General features: G+C 47.0%; 1 protein-coding gene across 2 annotated transcripts in view; it reads right to left on the bottom strand.

Moving 5' to 3' along the window:
• RTN1 (reticulon 1) overlaps positions 1 to 22,151 on the bottom strand; it is a 53,827-nt gene extending 31,676 nt beyond the window's left edge. Inside the window, exons 1-2 of one of the 2 annotated variants that reach the window (XM_072865709.1) lie at positions 21,570 to 22,151; positions 16,409 to 17,191 (exon numbers count right to left, since the gene is read on the bottom strand). In XM_072865709.1, coding sequence (XP_072721810.1) covers positions 16,409 to 17,191; positions 21,570 to 22,047 — 1,261 coding nt within the window. In that variant the 5' untranslated portion in view covers positions 22,048 to 22,151. Of the gene's footprint in view, positions 1 to 16,408; positions 17,192 to 17,513; positions 17,559 to 21,569 lie in introns of those variants that run through there. The other variant, XM_072865710.1, reaches the window with a different exon arrangement.
• Positions 22,152 to 22,353: the final 202 nt, after the last annotated feature.

Below are 22,353 nucleotides of genomic sequence, written 5' to 3'. Positions count from 1 at the left end.
GGTTTACCAATTCTCACTCCTCAAATGGATCCAGTTAGGGAAAAGTTTTGGGAACGAAGCAGAGCAGACCCCAGCCCCCTCGCTTGTCTCCCATCTCCCTCGCCTTTCCACCCTCCTCTCCACGTGAAGGGTAACATCATGGTGAGGGGATGGGGGGACTGAAAAAAGGAGCAGGCACCAGGCAAAGCAGGGCTGACCCTCAGCCAACGCAAAATGGTGGAATTTCCCGATTTCATGTATTAAACAATAACTCCTTTGACTGAAATTCATCCTGCAAACTCTCCAAGGAGAGGACCTTACTGCATGCTCGTATCTTGGCTAACGAGCTTGGCTAAGATCCTGATCTTGACTGGGTGTCCAGGCACTACAACTAAAATAAGATCTAAACCCAATAATCACTGCAGAGCTTTCTATTTCCTTATGAAATCAGGGAGCAATTTGTGCGTGTTAAGAAACATGTCTAGCACTACAGCCTTTCAAAGTCATCTGCTATTCCCCTGACTTCTCTTGCAATGCAGATTATCCAAATGTGGATCCCTGGGTTCTCTCTGATACAAGTCCAGTAAATATTTACATCCCCTCTCTTCCTATTTTGGTTTGAAATATGCTAAAAGGATGCACAGGGGGTGCCTCAGCATTTTACAGACTCTTCACTTTGGTCAGCAAAAGCAAAATCCTGCTGGAGTGACAGACGAAAGCATGTTGCATTCTCACCTTTCTGGAAAGAGTCAAACCCCCACAGTTAAATCTTGTTTAAAAAGTTTCATTGTTTCTTGTTTCATCCCTGGAGGTATTTAAAAGATGTTTGGATGAGGTGCTTAGGGACATGGTATAGTGGTGGTCTTGGTAGTGTTAGGTTTATGGTTGGACTCGATGATCTTAAAGGTCTTTTCCATCCTATACGATTCTGTGATTCTGTGAAAAACCTGCACAAAACCAAAGTATGTGGCAGAGCCTTCTTCAGTTATTCGATTTTTCAGATCTCTTTTCCCTTTGGTGGGGATTACCCAAGATAAGCTAACAGAGATGGACTCTCCCCATTTCTTAGGGTCTGTCACTGAGGAAGGGAGAACCGATCCTGGGAAAACACAAACCTCGGTGGTTTAGGATGCACATGCTTTGTGCATGCTTCCTTGTTTGTCCCCGTTTTCCCGAGCCAGTGCTGATAGGGATGAGATAACTTGGTCCACATGCCTGGTCACACCTGGCTTGACCTGGATGTAAAATCCCAAGGAAACCCAAGCCCAGGCTGGGAGGGGGCTGGGAGTCCTTCCAACAAGTCCCTGTCCTTAGTGATGGGGACCAGGACCTCAAGGCTTACCACAGCATGCCCCAGCAGGGACATCCTTAGAGACGGGTCAGCCACAAACCCCTACTGTAACAATTGTTTCATGGCATTTGCTGGAAGTGGATGGGATGGTCTTACCCCTGTGTGTGAGTGGGGCTCTCCTCTAGTGGGGATGGCATGGGGGCTTGCTTTGATTTTGGCTCCAGGAACAGGAGGGAGCATTGGACTCTGCAGGAGCCCAAAGAAACCAAGGACGTGGTGTTTGGATGCGGCTGAGCACAGCTGGACATGCTGATACCGGCTTTGTGAAGGCCCAGACAGTTCCTGCCGTCTGTGTTTCTGCTGCATGATTGTCCTCTTGCTTTCTCTGCAAAACCTCCATTTAGCAGCACTGGGAATTCTCTCTACTGAGCAAGCACAAAGCAGGCAGAGGGGGAAGGCTTACATATAGGTATGATACATATCTATGTCTGACTCAAATCCACGAATAGAAACTGCAGATCTGAACTCCACCCTTGCCCACAGGGCAAAATCAAAGCCTGCATCTGAATAAATCCTGAAAATCTCAGCTGCTAGCATCTCCAAATCAGAGCAACAACAACAACAGGAGCTGAAGCCAAGTGCTCTGAATATTTTCTTCCAGAATACCCAGGAGAGCTCAGCTATATGAAGCAGAGCCATTTACATAGTGTTTGAGGCAACATTTCTAGTTTTAGCAGACAGAGAGGTGCCAGGAAATTATTCTTCTCCCCAGGCAGGTCTCAAACCACAGTATAGCCAGGCCTGTGATTGATCTACCACATTGATCTTTTCAGCCCATGCCACGTAGCATCAAGCATGTGTTAGATGGCTACTGCTCATCCCAGATCCTCCTCTTAGCTACTGCTGTGGGTTGTAGCACAGTGAATACTGCACAGGCAATGCTTCTGCTCAGACTGTCCCCGGCAAGAGGGTCAGATCCTAACCACACTGAAGACGAGGCTTCAGTTCCCTCCCTTCCCTCAAAACACAGTGGTGTAGTGCAGAACAGCTTGATGAGACATTGTTTCCCTGTTTCTATGGGATTTGAAGTGGAGGGAAGAGGGGGGGGATACCTCCAGACAGGTGCCCAGATTGGTCCAGGAAAGGGGCTCTCACCTGGATAAGGAGCACTGGGGGAAGACATCACAAAACTTGTGATTGACTTTTAACCGGGGGAGCAGGAACAGAAGAAAGCAAGACACTTTTAAAGAGAGTAAGAGGAGACAGCATATGCTCCAGACAGAAGTGGCTGACAAGGGTTAATCTTTCCGACTTCATGGCTCTACCTGCTATATCACAGTTGCCCCATCAATGCCTCTGGCCCTAGACAGCTGCCTGCTGGCCAATATCAGTTCTTTGCAATACCTCCCCTCAAAGGGAAGGTCTGCCATCACAAACTGAGCTAATCTGGGCCCACGAACATCACCAAAGTCACACCTGTGTGCATGGCCAAAACATTCACTCTCTCCTTTACAAAAGGCTTGCACCCAGCAGCAACCAGCACTTAAGGGGTGGGATGCCAGGCCAGATCCTCCATGAAATCTGTGACACTGGGGCGTCCTTTGGCGTTTTCTCTCCAGCACCCTCATTTATTTCCCTTTGCAATGTCAGTTTGCCAGGCCAGCTCAATGAATAATTCAGCACTATTAAGCATGTGTCAAAGCTGCTTCGGCACTTAGTAGGATCAGTTCTTAGGCCCTTTTCTCCATTTAAACTTCATTCCAACATAATCTCCCCTTCATTGCTGCTGGAGGAGCAAGATCTACAAGTAGAAAGCACATTGCCATAGCTATATGGAAATACAGCTATATATATGGAAATAACCCCTTTGATAGAAATGGGGTGCTGCTAACCATTCTGTTCAATGCATGGTGCCTTGCTGCTCCTGCTCACTGCCATTTTGAATGATGGAGAAGCCCACTATTTTTTTACAGACATCTATCAGATATAAGGGTCAATAACAAGGCAATAAGGAAAATCTCACAAACCAGGATTCAGAAAAACCTGGGGTCATTTCCCAGTTCTGTTGTGTATTCCTGGTGTTACTGCAGTGAAATCAATTCATTACAAATATAAATATTACATAACAAATCAATTAATCATACGATAAATTAGTCAATCTCAGTCCCCTTTTCACCAGCTTTTCTAGACAAAATGCCTTTAAGATGGGTGTACACATGTTTCAGCATCCTATGTGTAAGATGACAATAATATCATCTCCTTTCTTGCTTTTCCTGGAGATTTGGACTGTTTCACCGTCCCTTGCTGCCAGCCTGCAGTGCTGAGAAAAGTGGGGCTCTCAGTGTGGATAAAACCTGTAGGTTCACTGCTTCTAGTAGTCCTGCCACTGTGATCAAATCATCTGTATTTCAGTCCCCCAAAATCACACTACTCAGACCCTTTCCCTGCAAGGACCAAGGGCTGTTTCTCTGGAAGATCAAACATAACTGCACACGCAACTTCTGACCTCGTTTGCATGTGCAATTACCATGTCTGAAAGCAGCAGGCAGCAGAGTCAGCACATAATATCCAGCTGCAATAACTGTCTGTGCAAATAAAGTATAAGGTGAGTGCTCATTTCAGAAGGCACAATTGCTACTATGGCTTTTATTAAATCCCACTCATTTTATGACTCCCTGGTTGGAGCAATAAACCTTTCACTTTCAGCTAAGGGTATACATGGGCCTGCTGTTGCAGCAGCGGCAGCAAAGCTCCAGCAGCTCCAGTGCAGGCATCTGAGATGAACAGTGATGGCAGCCCACTCTCTTGCTTTGGAAAGTAACTTCCATTCTTTGGAAAAGCTCTTGCACTTAAGCTAAGGAAGTAAGCATAGCTGCTCTTGTTTCAATGGTACATTAGCTGACAAAGTAACTCTCAGAAATCCTGACTATTGATCTCTGCTGGCTTTTCGGTAAGCTCTCATACTCTTCTCCTTGCTGGCTGCCCAGATACAGACCTTGTTTTGTGGATGTTCTCAGCATTTCATTAGGATGTATGCAATAACTCCCCCCTGCCTCTCTAAGGAGCTGTCTATATTTCTAAAAGAGAGCAGAAAATCCTGCCTGTACAATGCCTGCCTCTGCTGACAGCACTCACTGAGTGATCATAGATCCTAGGCTGCTTTTAAATGAGCTGCTGTGAAAACAGTGTCTCCAGGACGGTCAGAGGCTGGGTTTTGATCTTACACCATTGTGGATCCCAAGTAACATCAAGCATGGCAGAGGGTTGATACCAGGCAGGCTGTGGGTGGTATCAGACCTTGGAAATCTGCATTTGTTTTTCCCTTAAATTCTGCAATCTCATTGCACCTTCTATTCAGAAGATAAGAAGTAATTAAAAAAATTTACATTTTGCTCATTTGTATGAAATGTGCTGCTCCAACAGTGTTTACATCTAGCCAGATGATGTAGCAACACCAAGAGCTGTTTCCCTGGCAAATTATTCTTTAGGATCCAGTTTGAAAGGGGACAGTCTTTACTGAGATTCCTACTTTACCTGGCAATCTGGATAGTCTAATGCCAAATCCTTAATGCAAGCTAAATTTGCTGCCTTGGAAGTCTTCTCTCCCTAAGACATGGCTTTTTGCAAAGGTAATACTGATTATCTGTGTCCTTTTTGTGCCTCTCAAGTTACCCCAGCTCTAGAGGACTCCTGAGGTCACCTCTCACAGTAGTTTGCACTCTAATGAACTGAGTTGTGCATTAGTTTCATATGAACTGTGAGAACAGTTCATATGAAATCTTTTCCAGCGATGTTAGAGAATTGCAGGAAAGTACTAGAGGACTGGCAGCACCCAGGTGGACCTAATCAGTGCCCATGTTACAGAAGACTCCTATGGGGAGCTGCAACATGAAGCAAACTCCAACACCAGGTGAAACCTTTGGAAGAGATCACCAATTTCACATAAAATCACATGGCACCAATTGAGAAAGGGTTTCTCTGAGCGAGTGATACCAAAGGGCTTTCAGTGCATAGATCTGTAAGTCAAGTTGAAGCTGCAAGGAAGATAAACCCTAAAATGAGACTTCTGGGAAAGCAAAGAGCCTTTCACCTAAAAGCAACCTAATTGGCAGGGGTTTTCCCCATGAAATATTCACTGCCATGTAATGTGGCTTTCAAAATGCTCATGCTTTGCATCTTCTGAGCCCTGAACGTGCAGGAAACGAATGCTTGGTCCTCTTGAATGGAGAAACACCTATTTCAGAAGCATGGGGATCTTTGTATGCCCAATTTTCATAAACAATGCTTGGCTGGAGCCTCCCAGACTCATAGCACTTGTGAAATATATCATCACTACCAAAATGACAAACCTTCGCTTTCATTGCTAGAGCTGATTTAAGCAACCTCGACATCACCAAATGTCCCCACCACAGGCAGGCTAGCATTTGGCAGACCTGTGGTGGAGGTAGAAGATTATTGCCATCCAAACTGACCTGTCCTCTTGTGCTTTTTTATTTTCCATACTTGTTTGTATTCCTCACACACAAATGAAGTGCTGTGAAAGAAAAACACCAGCATGACCTCTCACTGCTACAGTTCCCATGTAACCACCGAGCTGCTGTCAGAGCCAGAGGGGGAAGAGGATATCTGTGATACCTCTCTGGAAAAAACAGTGGGTAAAATTGCCCATGTTGGGTAAAGGTCAAGAGAGTTAGGAAAAAATTACTGCAGAGGAATAAAACAAAAGAAAGTGGTAATCAAGGTAAGATTAAGAATCAAAATGACAAAAACACCACTCTTTCTTCAAGGGAGAAATCAAGCCCTTTGAATTGTTGGATCACTGCATATCCGTTATTTTCTATATTGTTCTGAACTAACGTGAACACAGCAGCTTCCCAAGGAAAAGGAAAAAAAATAAATACCCTTTCAGTTAATATTGCTATTATGTCCCAATCAGCAGTGCACTCTCAGAAGCTAAGGAAAAACACCAGTAAAATCAATACCTACCTCCAGGTTTTATTCCCAATGGAGATCTATCACACGCTCTCCCTTCGCTACAGTTAAATATGTTAATTTTAACCTCATGCTATCTACCAGACACAAATAGCAATACTCAGGGAAGTCCTTACTCTGCTTAACATCTGAAGAATTAGAGCTACCCTGAAACAGGCAGAGATGTTCAAAAGTTTGTATTTCACCTCTCCTTGAGAATTACATGTATTTTATATCACCAGACCTTAATCATAAATTTAAATGTGACTTGAAAGGAGTCCAAACTCTTCATTTGAATTAATCAATGAAACTGGTGAAACCCCATGATTCCCAGCTCACAGAGCACTGCAGAGGTTCAGAAGTAGCATTTCTAGCAGATCAGAAAACAAAATATTCCAGAAGTTCCCTGCAAAACACTACATTTATGAGACAATTGCATTAAGACGCAAAATATTCTGTGTTAATAAAAGCAAAATGTTTTGATTTTTCCTTTATGTAATTCGTATTATAGTATATAAACTTCTCTAAGCACCTTTGGAGCTAAAAACTTGAATTGGTATGGAGGAAGCTCTTTAACATCATTTACGGAAAAGCCTTGCAGGCGGTATAATTTTTCCCCTTCATTATATATGGGTTGGTTTTTTCTTTCTTGTTTCTGTATGCCCAGAATAAATGTCTCTCCTTACTATATACTGTGTCAGCCACAGAAGAGCTATCAATAGGTGTTAGATTTCTCTGTCAATAACAAATTTCTGAGATCTGCTGGGAGTATCCAGGCAAAGCATTGCTATATCTAGACATCTGGGAAAAACTGGTTACCATCAGATTGTCAGTGTCACAGCCTTGCCGGAAAGCTGAGTCATTGATTGCTGATGCCAAGAGACACTGAAAGGGACATGGTGTCAAGATTTTGGCTTTTAAAACGTGCTTAAACTGTGAGTGATTCTGCAATTGAGGTTTGTCCGCATGAACAGAAAAATCACTCGTGAGCAGAGTGGTTGTCTCCTTGCAGCCTTCCCCAGGAGCAGGACTGGGCCGTCCTTGGGTGCTCAGTTTGGCAGGGCATGGACATGGATGTGGACATAGACATAGACACAGGCAGAGCGAGCAGTGGGCTTGTGCAGCCCAGCTTGCAGAGAAAGGTTTTCACACATTACACATCTTTCTTCTTTGGACCTCTTCTCAGCAGGTTCCTGTTTGTATACAGATACCCACCGACTCGCTGCGCTTGGCTTAGACTCTGCCATTCATGGGTTTGATATTTAAACATTTGACATAATCATCAGGCACCTGTATACAGTCAAACAAGTAGCTCTTTTTTTTTTTTTTTTTTTTTTTCCCTTTACTGGTCAGGATGTAATCTTGACCTGACAGAAACACTTTATAAACACCATCTTGTGTCATATCTATCAGAAAGGTCTGTATGCTTCTGTTTGAGTGCTATGACTTATGACAGCTCTTCAGAGGCAGTCCTTTGCTCTTAAAGGGAAGATATATGAAAACAGAACGATAAGGCCTATAAATTTTTATAGCTCTGTACTTAACTCACACACAGGCAGTGCAGTGGATAGCAGTCCCAAGAGAAGACGTAGGATCCTCCTACATTAAGCTATGCCCAATTTTAAAAGCACCTCTGAGCATCCAGCCACTGTGTTTAAGATGCTTTGACACTTACGCATTAGAAGTTTGACCTTATCCAACACATGGAGAGTAATTTTCATCAGCACAGCCAAAAATGAGGGGAGGAAACAGATGCCAGAGGTGAAATGGGCCAAATGCTCAGGCTATGGACAACACAGGTTGTGATGTGAAGGGCATAAAATTTATTGAGACATTTCTGAAGGTCATATTAAGGTCATGCTCTTGTATATGTGCATGGTGCTAATCGTGAGAGGGCATCATTACACTTGGTGGTTACTGATCCCAGCCACTGCCCAAGCAAACCATCATTTGGGGAGAGGAGAGAAAATCGCCTGTTCTTTGCTTTGCTCTGATCCTTTCCAAGGCTCAGGCATCTCCTCTAAGTGACCTCTCCTCACTTAGGAGACCCTGCTATGCTCCCACCAGACCAGAACTCCAGGGAAAACCCCAGAGCCAGCATCTGACCATCTATCAGCTCTCCTTGTCCCCTCTGCAGAGAGGAGAGGTCACCCTGCAACCATTCCTGAGGCCAGAAAGTGCCAAAATCACTCCTCCCTCCCTGAAAAAAATGGTCTGGGAGGAGTGGAAGAGAAATCACGTACAGCACAAACCTGCCGGTATGCACACTGCTCATTTCCACCACCATGACCTGCACGTCTCCAGGTTTCTCCAGCTCAGCTCCGGTTGAGTTATCACAGCTTGAATGTTATAACAAGCTGTCATGTGGCAGCTGAATTGCATTAACTGGCCAGAAATGGGAAGGCAGGCCACAACCTGCTGCAAAGGCAGAAACATTTCCAACAGCTTGGCCCACAGTGAAAAAGGGTAGCTGTGAAGTTCCCTCTCTTTCTCAATGGGCAGATGAACATGACCATGAGTCGCTGCTGGGGCAGCTCAGCTGGGATGGGGAAACTCCTCCACTCACAGTGGCTGGAGAAGGTGTCTGGGACCCCACTGCCTTGGTCATTCAAAAGTCTGTGGAGTGAGACCCTGCAAAATGAGGCCATCCAAATGTGTCTGCAGAGTCCACGTCATCACAGCTTGCTGTTTATGTCCTATCATGTGTCCAGAGTAATGTTTTAGGTTCCTTGAATGGAGCATAAGCAGAATTGCAAAGTAGCTGGAAGTCAAGACCTATTGGTCTACAATCTACTGCAAAACCTCCCAAAATATCAAGAATATACTGTGGAAAGGTGAATCCTTGGTATGAAACTAGTTGCAGTAAGAAAATCGCCCCTCACTCCTGGCTGCAGCTCTGCATGCCTCAGACACTTTAATTTAAAACTGTTTTCTTACTCTTTATTGGCCATTTTTGGCCAATAAATGGCTAATTGGTAATTTTTCCCATAACTTTGGGTTGCTAGGCCACAAAGCCAAGGAGGAACACACATCAGAGCAGAGAGACAAGAGCAGGCTGGAGCATGCCTTAGCTGCATTCTCTCCTGCCTACCACCTTAGTCTTAAATTCATCCCTGACCTCACATAAGGGCAGTCAAATAGAGGTATGGAAAGAGAAGACTGGCCTGGACAACAGACTGATTGCCAGCACTCCAGGTGTGGCCCTAGCATGGGGTTTAGCAATGCAGGTATCATTTCTTCCTCTAAGATGCTCTATACTTAAGCTATTTCACTGTTTTGCAACTGAGAGTGCACTTTATCCATTCCTAAAGAGGGTAGGCTGAGGAAAGGCACTGCATACAGCAGAGTATGAGGAGATTTGTGAACCAAAGTGAGCGGTGGGGTCAGACAGCCCAGGAGAAAAAGAAACCATTTTGCTCAGGGGAAGAGTCCAGACGATTTCTGGAAAAGCTGTAAGTCATGTCTGCAGGATCTCTTGCACTCAATACCTGCTCATGGTTCTTGGAAAACACCCGCCCCCCTAGATTCATCTGCTCTGCATTAACTGAGCAAGCCCACTTCAGCTGGCATTCAGCCGTCTGAGCAGGAAGCCATTCAAATTCTCCATTTCTCAGAAATGGGCGAGATTATCACGGGTAACTCCATTTTTTCCACTGGGCTCCCCAAGCCTTCAAAAATTACTCCATTCTTGTTATCATGCAGATAATTAACAGAGAGTCAAATGAGTCCAAGTAGGGCAAGATGGGTCAGCACAGCCTGCTACAGAAGTCTGAATAGACATTTCCAAGCAATATGGAAGAGATCCCTCTTGCAGCAATAGAAGTCAATGTCATGCTGCTGCAGTGGGCTCTACGAGCCTAGTCCCAGCCTGTAGGGCAGGACATCATCAGCATGGGGACAGCCTCCATGCCATCACCCTCTCCAGTTCTCTTCAAGAAGGATTCAACTGGTGGTAGAAAAGAAAGAAGGGACAACAAGACAATTCAGACAGCTCGAAAACACAATCAGAGAGGAAAAACTGAAGAAGCTAGAATTGCTTAGCCTAAAATAAAGAAGGATGGAAGAACGGCAACTGGTTTTAATAGACACCTGTGAGCTGGTGGAGGATCTGCCAACAGAGGCCTTTCCAAACAAGTCACAAGCATCTGTCAAGAGTGCTGTACCAGGGATCCTGGCTGCGGGCCAGGAGATGGGCTCTCTGGACCTTGTGAAGTTCCTGACAGCCCACTCTATGCAGCTACATTGAGTGGTATCACTCCTCTACCTTGCTCTGCAGTGTGCGTGCAGCTCCTGGAGCTGAGGGGCATCACGGGACTGACCCACATTTGCAGGCTCCAGCTCTCAGCTACCCTCAAACCTCTGCCTTTGCTGAGAAGATGGACAGGTAGACAAGGCCCTGAGCAACCTGCTTTGAGCAAGGGGACGGACCAGAGACCTCCACAGGTCCCTTCCCACCTAAATTATTCCATGTGGGAGGCAAGTGCACAGAGGTTCACCAGTCTACTCCAAGATTTCACGGCAAGGCCAGGCCAAGATTCACATGTTTACTTCTCCGGGCAGGTTTTACCCCACTCCTCCTACAGCATCGCAAGGTGACGACACTCCAGCCCCAGGCAGGGCATCCCTCTCCCCCACACCTTTTCCAAGCAGGGACTTTCCAAAGGATGCAAAGCTACCAAAGCCCCATAAAAAGCAAACTGAAGCAGGCAAAACAGATGGGCAGGAGTGTGGAGGCACTTACAGCAGATGGCACTAAAATATTAAACTAACATTACCGTATGCTTAAGCCGTGGCCTGGCTTGCTGCTGATTGCAGAGCCAGCCTGGTGAAAGCATGCAGATGAGAAATGAGCCTCGGATTGCTAAATCACCCTACCAAACATCCCCTTCCCAAGGAAAAATGCCTCACTAGCAACTCCTCCAACAGCAGGGACATGCTAACATGATGCAGATGACATTCTGCTGAACAAAAAGCATTCCCAGTAACTTAAGGTCTCTCGAGATCTCTGCTGGAAAACCATCTCCTTAACAAACTGTGTAAAATCAGTTTGTCTGTGGCACCAAACTGGGGTGGACACAGTGAGAGATTAAAGGGAAAAAGCCCACACTGCTTTGTGCTCGTCCACTGAGTGACAGCCCTGGACACCATGGGATGGCACGAGAGGTACCAGGGAGGAGGGGAAACGTTCTTCAATCCAAGGCATTTGCCAGTGTCACCCCAAAACCAGAAGTGATCCTGACTGCAGCTTGTGACACTACCTGAGAGACAGCGGGCCACATCATAGAGATGGGTGGCCATGAACCTTGGTGTCCCTCATGGGTGCTTAGAGCCACAGCAGCCACGAAGGGTGTGTGGTAAGGACATGCCCTTGTAGGGGACTAACCAGATTAATGTTACAAAAACCTTTCATAAGGCATAAAAATCAGAATGCCTCATAGCAGGGTGGCATAGGACTGTGCTGCAGAATAAAGCATTTTAAATGATTAATTTTATTTGACTGCATTTCCAGCAGGTCCTGCCAGTTGTGCCATCTAGCATGTGAGTGACAGCACAACCCCACAGCCCCAGGCCTGGGTTTTCCTTTTCCTATTCTGAATTTCACCATAAAATCAAAAGAAAAGGAAAGTAAACATTACTATAAACGTCCACATCTTTTTCTTTTTTTTTTTAACCTGAGCTCAGACATCTGATCTGAAAGGTAACAAGCTGCTGCACGTTTCATTAAATGGATCAAGCAGAAGGAATGTCCTAATATTGTCACTGAAGGAGAGGCTGGAGAGAGACACGATGCCCCAACATAAGGGAAATCTCTGCCCAGGACCAGGTCCCCAAGCTGTGGGACAGCAGCATGTGGTAAGCCAGGCCACCCTGGCAGAGCGCTACTGACAGGCACTGCAAGAGAAGACAGGAAAGGACTCAGCCAAAACGCTCCCTCCCAGCCTGCCTTGGTCCAGGCTTCTTTCGGGCTTCTTGCAAACTGCCCCGGGCCAAAAGATGCACGTTTCCAGGAGAACAGGTCTTTTCTGAAATTTCCTGCATACCCAAGCCATGTGCAAGCCCAGCCTGGACATCACCTGGGTTATGCAATGTCACAGCACTGTGCAGGCCACACCAATCAGTTGTATTATTTTCCAAAGTTTGTGAAAATCTGTTGCAAGACAGAGTTTTCTTAGAACAAACCTAAAAATCTGCATTCCTTGCCCTGGCTACTGGAAAACACAAATGCATCTGGTCTTCCTTCTCTGTGGCTAAATATTAAAAGAAAAACAACAAAGAAACTGAGCTGGCAACCTCCTTTCTGCAGAGCCACAGCCAAAGGGGCTCTAAGCCCTGTTGTGTAAGGGCTGTGTCCACCTCTGGAAGGAGATGCCAGTAGAGATGTGGGGGCAGTGACAGCTGAACAGCAAATGTCTTGCTACAGCTCTGCCTTCCCCTCTTTGCTCCACAAGAGGCAAGGGAATTAGTAACACTAACGTAGGTAGCAACTGCACAGCCCTGGCCAAAAGAAAGCCTGTGTTGCAGCAACTAATGTGATCTTTCTGACCGTGCGGAAAAGTGAGCGAGGCTGCTTAGCGGTTAATGGCACAGGAATAGCTCCACTCTTTCAAATTGTGATAGTCAGCTCCAGTAAAATGGAGGTAGGAAGTCACTGCCCATTTTTGTTATTGCCACTGGATGGCAACAGACGTTAAGCAGAGACATTGAGTTATCACTGTGCAAACCACTCGTGCACTTGCTGTGCCTCACTTTGTTATTTAGGGGAACGGCCATGATTTTGGCACACCTAGCAGGCCCACCAGAAAGGTCTCTGAGGAATTAAGCTGCGGGCTAGCAGCAACACAATCAGCAAGACTGTTCCTGGGGTCAGGCTGAATGCTGGGCCTTCACTTTGTACAGCTTCTCCATGTATTTCCTGGAGTCAGCACTCAAAATCAATTTTTGTCTTGCCAGCCCAGGGCAAACCCTTCTGATGAGCCATGCAAAGTATATTTAATGCCATGGATATAAGTAGAAGACTCCCTGGTGGTATTACAGATTCCTATGAATCTCCAGAAGTGCTGGGCTAGCACTGACCTGAACTCAGGTGGGACTTGCCATGGCCATTGGAGGATCAGTCCCCACCTGGACTCTGTGAACATCACTAAAACCATTCTGTCCTAATAACAATGTGGTAGCATAACACTTCTGAGGTGACGTGTAACAAGGAGGTAACAGGAAACAATGAAGGTTTTTCTGCTTTCTCTCTTTTAACGAGTACATAGTCATACCTTGTTAGTATTCTCTTAATGATAGATATCTATAATTAAGATAATCCTCTTAATTAATGAATGATGATACTGTTCTTGCTTTGGGTAACATCGTTCTGCTGCACCGCCGTTGTGCGGCACTGCCACATCTCCCTCTATTCTCGTCATGCTGGCTGAGTGTGGCCCGTGCCAAATGCCTGCCAGGTGCATCTGAGTTGGTGTATGACACATATGATGCCATGATGAAAAGCTCTGCCAAGACCTCAAGTTGATGCTATGAAGGCAGTCCCTGTCCCCTTGGATGTGCTCTGCTACATCATTTCCCTGCCAGCCGATGTGGCTCCAGGCTGATGGAGCCTGGGAGGACCCATGGGGGATGCTCTGGTTCCAACAAGCCAGTTAACACATCCCCCAGTTCACCTCCAATAACTGAAAAACCGCTGAAGGGTTTCACGTGAATTCTCCGAGTGAGGGACAAGCTCTCCTTTCCCAGGTCAGGAGGAGAGCCCCATACTCTACCTTCAACTTAAAAATTTAACCAGTGCCCAGACACAGCAACCCACACAGCGAATACACGTGACTGGAAGGTAGCTTAAACTGGACCCCATGATCATCTGTATTTTCTTATCGTGAGCCCACCTCCCCATACCTTGAAATTTGCTTTAAAAAGTTACACATGTTTTAGCAATAATCTTCTTGAGAGGCTTTACGTTTTTGTTTCCCTTGCCTTAGGCACCAGAGTGTCTCGAGGGAGAAAAGCACATACTGAAATAGTCCTCTACACACCGCCAAACAGTAATGAGCTGTCTTGTGTCTGTCCTGGAGGAAACGTTCCTGCCACTACAGGAATACAGATAGAAGACATGGACACACTGCAACGCAGGGAGAAAGTCTGCTCGAGCACACAGGGATTTTCTCTGACCACCATATGAGAACAAGCCTCTGCTAGCATCAGTTTAGCCAGTGACAGAAATTAAATGAGACACAAAAGTTAGGCCAAAAAAATCTGAATACGATCAAGGGGGGCTGAAAATTGTCATGGGGCCTGAAATCTCAAAATTGAGGGACAGGCAACTAGCTGCCCATGTGGTACTCCCCAACTACTTTCCTCAAATCCAAGACCAAATTGTTAGTCATCTGCCCAGAACCACACACAGAACACAATATGGTTGCAGAGACCCAAAGCTGGACACAGCAGGAAGGGTGTGTAAGGTAAATTCAATCAACCCTACAGGTTCTAGGGTTTGGGCAGGGCCTGGGCCAGTCCTACAAAAAGGGAATTTGGGAAGGGGGAGAGAAATGATTGGAGCTCATCCTACCTGAGAGGGAGCTAAGAGATGCACAACATGACATTGCGAGTTCTGAGAATCTAGCAGGAAAACATACTTACAAGCAATAATCACATGTTTCTCATTCAACCTATTAATGTCATTAGTTAATTACTGCTAAGAATATCAGTATTAACATATTTTATTGCACCGCAGATCTTGCAGTCCTCAGCACATCGTGCAAGTTCAGGCTGTTTCCTCACTAGACTTGCATGCTTGGGTTCACAGCGCTAGATAAATCAGTTGTAAAACTGTGCCACTTAAACGTGTCTGCCACAGCTCCAGGCCATCATGTGGCCAAACGTCTGCACTAATGCGGGTGGAGGAAAAAGATGCTCTCTAAGCAGCAGGGGTGGGATTCGACCCCCTTCCATCTCTATCCAGCTGTTTGCAAGGAAGCAGCAGCTCTCTGAATTGCAAACCCCCATCTGAGAGAAGAGCCGTGGACAGCCGCTACCTCCCAGCCCAGCCAGGGGAGACAGCAGAGGGGGAGTAGGGCAGGCATGGGGCAGCCCTAGCGTCCCTCCCTCCCATACCAGCCTACAAAGCCACAGGTACACAAAGGTTCTGGGCTATTTAGAGCTGGCATCTTGCAAAGAATAAAATGCCTTTTTCTCTTGTGCACCTTGTGAACTAAGTCAGTTACAGGCCACAGGGACCCCTGGCAGTGTCACTGTGCAGTGACCGTGTGCTATCCTTTGGTCCTCAGGGTTTAGCAGCTCAAACCAAAAGCTGGTTGTGGCTCTAGAGGTTTGGTGGGTCCAGTTGGACCTCAGTGCCTGGCATAGCAAGGCCAGACCTGGCTGGCTCTACACTGGCTTTGAAGGGATCCTATGGGGAGACAAGTGCCCTTGTGCTCACCTGAGTACCAGGGAAGTGTCCTGCCCTTCCTCCTCCCAGAGCTGGATTAGGGAAGGGGCTTTCAGAGGGGCACACAGGATGCCCCCCATGGCACGCAGAGCTGGGATGAGCACCCCTAAGCCACCCGCCTCCCTGCATCAGCCTGGAAGCGTACACAAAACCCTCATTATTCAGGATGGAAGGTGTCAGCCACCATGAGAGAGATTCGTTTAAGCTGCACCAGCTTCAGAAACACCCAAACCCACCAAATCCCACCCCTCTCCTCCTCCGAATCATTCTTTTTTCTTAAATGTATCTTCAAAAACATTATCCTCACATTTCTAGGAGGGGCAGGACCACCTCCCTGCTTGTACTCCTTCCCTGGGGCAAGGCAGGTACTATTTCAAAGGAAAAGATCATTTGTTGTTCTTTGTCCTCCAGATGCCTGATGTATGAATCAGCCTTATGTTACTGGGGTTCCTGCTTGATCCGGTATCTATATGCTAAAAATTATTGTTGCTAGTATTTTTTTTTTCCTAAGGGAAAGGAAAAGGAGAAAAAGAAGAGGATAGGAAGGTCAGAGATGATGCATGCATTGTTACAGGCATGCCCAGCTTCGAGCTGAGGTTACCCAGTGCCAGCAGTTCCCCCTGCTCAGCACTACTAACATCTCCCCTGCAAGGAACAGGCACTTCTCCCTCCTGCCCCTTCTCAGCAGCACTGCAAAAAACAACATAAACATCTGCATTTACCTTTCTGCTTATTTAAAAACGGCAGTAGGAGCGAAGCCAAGGGAATTCTTTTGCCAGAGTCCTTGGAAGACACTTTACTTTGGTTAACAACAGTTTCTTCAATGGGTTTCTTCAGGATTATTCTTTCCTTCAGCTCCTCGGTGCTGACGGCGGAGGTCGGGGGCTCAGCACCTACTTTTGGTGCAACAAAGGAGCATTTCAGGTAGGATGCAGACTCTGCCAGGTTTTCGCTGTTCATCCTGCTCTCTGTCATTTTACTTGCTTTATAGTCTGAGGCGTCAGCGCGCGAGCCGTTCTCTTCCTTGATAATGTCCATGACCATGGGCTTCATCAGAGGGGAGTCCTGCTCCCTCTTTGGGCTCTCTTCAGAGGCCGACGAGGCATCGCAGGACTCGATGATGAGCTCACTGTCAAGCTCGGCCTCCCGCTCCTCCCGCAGGATGCTGTACTGGATGGAGGGGGAGGCAGGCGATGGAGGGGGCCCTCCGATGTGGCTGAAGGTCATGTAGTTGGAGTGCAGCACCTCCTCGGCAGCCAGTGGGTCCTCTGAGACCAGCTCAATCTCTGAGTCTCCCGACTCGGCGCTGCTGGCTTCGTTATCCAGGGGTGAGGAGACGGCGGGGCGCCCAGGTTTGACCCGCTGGTCTCTCTTCTCAGTGGAAAGGGCTGGCGACCGCTGCACCTCCGGGGTCTCAAAGGAAAAGGTTTTTGCTTCCTTGATGGCACTGATGAGTTCATCCTCCGACAGGCTGCCTTTGCCCTGCGACTCTGAGCCAGATGGTTCTGCCACCCAGAAAGAAACAGGAAAAAAACAGAAAAAAAAATTTAAAAATGAGGTTTTCTGGCTGCTTAGGCAACAAACACATTAGATTTCATGCCAGCACAGATCCCTGTAGCAGGGCTGATAACACAGGCAGAAAGTCTCCCCATCTGGGATGACTAACAGTAATAACAGCTTGTCCTTACAGAGTGTTTCCCATGCACATATTCCTTATAAAAGAGGTATAATTAGCATAATTTACTGAGAAAAAAGCTGAGGCACAAGCCAATGCTGGTCAGTGCTTGGCCAGTGGCTCAGCAATATGGTTTTCACCAGGAAAATCACCAGTCATGAGGAACGTGGGCTCAGGCCATGCGTGACAGCATCTGACTGTCACCAACTGATACGGGTCTGTTCCGGGGACAAACACGCACACAGGGCTGGTGGGCTCCTGGCACTGCTGATCATAACAACCCATGTGTAGTTACTAGTAATTTTGTCAAACTTTAACTTTCAGGTGTGAAAAGTTCCAGGTCAGAAACTTTTCTCAGACTTTTTTTTTTTTTTTTGCAGGGAAGTGGGTGGTGAATTCTCTGTTTGCTTTTATCTCAGTTGGGTCCAAGAATGAAACTCATTTTTTATTGTAATTCTTAATGATATTAAGAACTACATTAACCAAAATAATGACTGACCAACTTGTCATCCAAAATTTGAATCAAAAAAATTTCTCTGCATTTTCTGGCTCACACTGGAAGAAAATATACTCAGAGAATGAAAATGAGCAGTTGCAAAGGCTGGCTGGTCACCCAGGATTAGCAAGGACCCCACAACCCATACTAGAAGGGAACCCACCACCAGGCTTCCCACCTGTTCTGCCTTCCTGTATTATCACTTTACCACGTGGGATTTTGTAATGAAATAACAAAGAAAGTAAAATTGCATGTAAAGTGTTCACAATAAGAGGCGATGGAGGCAGCATGAGGTGCATCAGCAGCTGTCTTGAGTTACTGCATGGGGAACAGGCTTCACTTTGTCATTCACAGAGCATCAGCCAGCCTCAAACCCAGACTGCACCTGGTGCATCAGCAGCAAGGCCAGCCAGGCCACCTGAGCCTGACTGTGCCAAAGGGGACCACGGTGGCAGTTTGCACCCAGTGCCCTGCCGGCGCCTGGCCACTGCCACCTCCTGATCGCTGGTTTCCACCTTGCACTTCACTGATCCAGAGATTGCTGCCATCCACACACAAGACCCTCCCTTTTCGGGGAAAAAAGGGCTGAATTCCCCAGTCATGTTGGAACAGCCATCAAGCACACATGGAAACTTGTCCTCTGGACTCTCAAGTGGTCATTCACTGATTTTATATCATTATTAACGTGACAGAGGTCATTAAGTGGCATTGCAGGTGATGAGGGTTCAAGAAAGCCATCAGGAAAAGAGACTCCCAAGTTTCCTCCTGCTGGTGCTGGTGAAGAGGCCCATGGCAGGACACGGCCTGAGTCCACACGTCTGGGGACCACAGCAGAGTGGGGGGAGTTTCCAGCCCCCGGCTGCAGGTGTGGGGAGGCCTGAGCTGACCTGCACCCGCTCTCGGTGGGTATTTGCCTTCAGCCCAGCCCTGCTTCGGGTACAGCCACTGGCATTGCCCACCCGAGCCCACCCAGCTGCGCTGGCCACCTCTGGAAGCTCCTCTACAACAGAGGGTGGGAAAGAGATTGTATCAGAGGTGACCTGGGGCAAAACCACTATTTTTGGCTATTTCCAGACTGAATTTCTCATGGCAATAGCATAGATCATTTCTTCCTGATCAAATGGCTTCCCCAAGATGAATCAGGTAAAGGGGGAGGTTTTAATGATAGCACCCAAGCCATGACATCCTGCTGGGAGATGGGCAAGAAAAACAACGTTGTCACACCCCTCCAAGCAGTTGTGGTTTGTGCATCTGCCAATACACGTCATCAGCAGTTTTGAGCACATATTGTTGTCTGCACTAAGCATGTCTGCAGCTCCTCCGACAAAACAGCTCTCTTGTAAAACATCCCTCTCCCATGAGAAAGTCCTTCTGCAAGCCAGAGTATGGCTGCAGACAGAATTAAGGTGTTTGGGACCTTTACAACACACTCCTGTCCAGATGCCAGGAAGTTTCTGTTGAATTGGACACACTGAGCAGGAGCTTGTGCATCCTTTTCCTCCGGCTGCAGGAAGCCCACATGAGCTGCGCCGCTCTCCTGCATTACCACATGTAAGCATTTTCTCCCTGAGCAATGACTTAATCCGGCACACATCCAAACAGGCATGTGACCACCAGCCCTGGTAGCGCAGCAACGCGCAGTCCCTCGGCTTCACCCCTCTCCTGCCCGCACTGGCAGTTTGTAACTAACTCTCAGCCACGGCATTTACCTTGCGAACAAAAACGTCCTTTGTGGCCAGCAGCAGGGTGCCATATTTACCTCTGGCATGGGGAAGCATATAAATACCCACCGCCTTTCAGCACCAGCGCAGCATATGAACAGACCACGTCTTCCTTCCCCAGAAAGATGATGGCCCGTAATTAAAAGCAAACTGTTTTCAGAAGTCCTGATCCAAGCAGGGGGGAACTGGGGGCTTTGCCAGGATGCTTGAGGGGTATCTAAGAGTGATGACTTTGCTGGGTCACTGGGTAGAAATAGTGAGGGCAGGCTTTACATTTCTTCCTCGCTTATGAAAGTGGAGCCTTGGCGCAGCGTGTCCCCGACTGTGGGAACGGGGGGAAATCCAGAGAAAACACCCTGTGGGGGCCAGCCCCTAAAGGAAGATGCCTGCTTCTTTCCTTAACGCGATAGATAAGAAGTGCTTCTGGCTTTCCAGCAGCCCAATGCAAGGCAGCAGGACCTCCCAGGGCTGTTCAAGCAGTGCTGGGGATCAGCTTTGCCCACAGAGAGGAACATTTCCATGCTGGCCATCACGCCAGCCACACCAGTGTCTCCCAGTAAGGCAGCAGCCATGAGGCTCAACCACGCACTATTCAGCTGTTACGATGGGATACGGTTATCAAGTGTCACGAAGCCAGCCTTGAACAGTCACCAAGGACTGAATAAATAACAATTAGGGCCCAAAGTTCTTAATTACCTCTTAGTGCAAAAAGCGTAAACTGATAAAAAATGGCATGCCTCAGAAGTAGCGTCTGATGTCACCAAATCAAATACAAGAAGAAAAATGTGACTCTAAAGTCTATTTATTATCTAAAGTTTCTGGCTGATTCAGGCAGGATAAACACACAGCTGCGGTGGACTCCTTCAAGCTCTTTTTTTTTGTTTTTTGTGAAAGTGTGCAAATGCATACTTAGTATTTCTCTAAGGGTAGGTATTAGTATGGGTGGAAATCCCAGACTGCCATTTTAAGGAAATTCCAGTTGATTTTTAAATACTTCTAGATGCCACAAAAACAGTGAAAATTTCAGCTTGGGGATGTTAATTGTCAAATGTCAAATGTTTATTGCCAAAGGGCTTTGATCCAGGATGTTGAATTTAATTTCAAGTCTCAAAATTCTCAAGTCTCAAGTTTCCCGTCACAGATTTTTATTCCTTTTTAAAACGCTATACTACTTTCATATCATAGCAGTGCCCAGCAGTCTGTAATAGGGAAAATGAGGAATAGATATTATGTACTACTGCAGTAATCAGTAAGAAAATTTATAAATGAGGGATTTTGGTGCCCCCACAATAGAAATCAGGAGCCTTTAAAAGAAACTGGCCCTTTGTCCTTCCAGCCCCCTCTGTAAATGGGGGACAGCGTTTCCCTCCTCAGCACTTTCACTTGAAAACAGTGCTCGTTTTTAACAATTTAACCTTACTCTCTGCAAGAGCAAAGAGGCGTTAGAACACCCATTACAATTTAAAAAAATGAACCCAGACATTCGCAGCGCCTTGGTCCCACATACCCCATTTCCTCTGGGGAGCACGGCTGGCCAGGGTGAAGAAGAGACCCCAAAATCCTGGGATCCAGCCAAACTGTTGCCTGGCTGACAATACCCCCAATGATACCCACCAGCTCACAGCTTCCCCTCAAGGAGGGGTCTCTGTGGGGACTGGGCTTAGCAAGACCCCCCTGCTCCTGAGCAGCTCTCAGCAACTTATTTCTGTGGATCCCTGGCCTTGTCTTCCCCTCTTTTCATACAGAAAGGGCAGCATGCCCCAAGCAGTGTGTTAGTGATGGGCAGCACGGTTCGCATCCCCCTTCGGTTCGGCAATGCAAAGTGGTGCCCAAGCAGAGCAGAAACACGTCCAGCCATGAAGACTCATTAATGTCTGCTCACACCCCCTTAGACCCACCCCACAAACCCATAGTAATTCTCCAACGTGCAGGGCTACAATTGCAACCACTCGCTGAATACCAAAAAAACCAGTGCCATGCACCAGCATTACCTGTGCCAGAGGATGGTGGCGTGACAGACCCCGGGCTGTCATCTTCTGGCTCCGACACCGTCACCCTTGGTACCACCTCATGGCTCGGCTTCAGGCCAGTCTCTGGCTGAGTGGGGCTCGACTCTTTGCTGGCAGCTTCCCCAGCGCTTTCTATCTCGGTGAGTGTGATCTTGACGGGGGCTGTAACCACGGAGGCACTGTGCTGATCTCCAGACCTTGTATCTTCAAGTGGGTCTTGCTCTTTGGCTTCCTTTGTGCTCTCCAAAGCTGTCCGCTGAGGTTCAGCAGTGTGGCTGGACCTGGTGGGTATTCCCCGGTACTTATCGATAAGGCCTGGGCTCTCATCTTCTGAGTCAGGGTCATGTTTTTCTTGGTATTTTATTTCTTCTGGTCTACTTATGTCCATGTATTTATAACCTTCTACTTTCATGGGATCTGCTAAGGTTTTATCAACTTCAGTAGACTCTGCAGGAGTCATCTCTATTCCTGAATCTGAGCTAAACAAGCCACGGGACTCAAACCCAGTCACATCTTGAACAGGATGCCCCAGTGTGTTAAACCCCTCTGTGCTGCCCGAACAGGGAATGGGGCTGTTTTCCTGCTGATAAATACCCGTGAAATAGGTGGAGTCCCGTGGGGTGGTGTAGTGGACATCCGAGATCAGAGAGGTGTAGAAGGAGCTGTCACCCCCATTGGCAGTGGAGCTGTAGTCAAAGAGGTGTGATGAGGCTGTGACACCTAAAGCAAAGACACAAAAAACAATGCACAGTGAAGAGACAAGTGC

Source organism: Ciconia boyciana, chromosome 6 (assembly GCF_034638445.1).
Source record: "Ciconia boyciana chromosome 6, ASM3463844v1, whole genome shotgun sequence".
Taxonomy (NCBI): domain Eukaryota; kingdom Metazoa; phylum Chordata; class Aves; order Ciconiiformes; family Ciconiidae; genus Ciconia; species Ciconia boyciana.
Note: the sequence above shows the minus strand (reverse complement) of the source record. Positions and strands in the feature narration are given on the sequence as shown.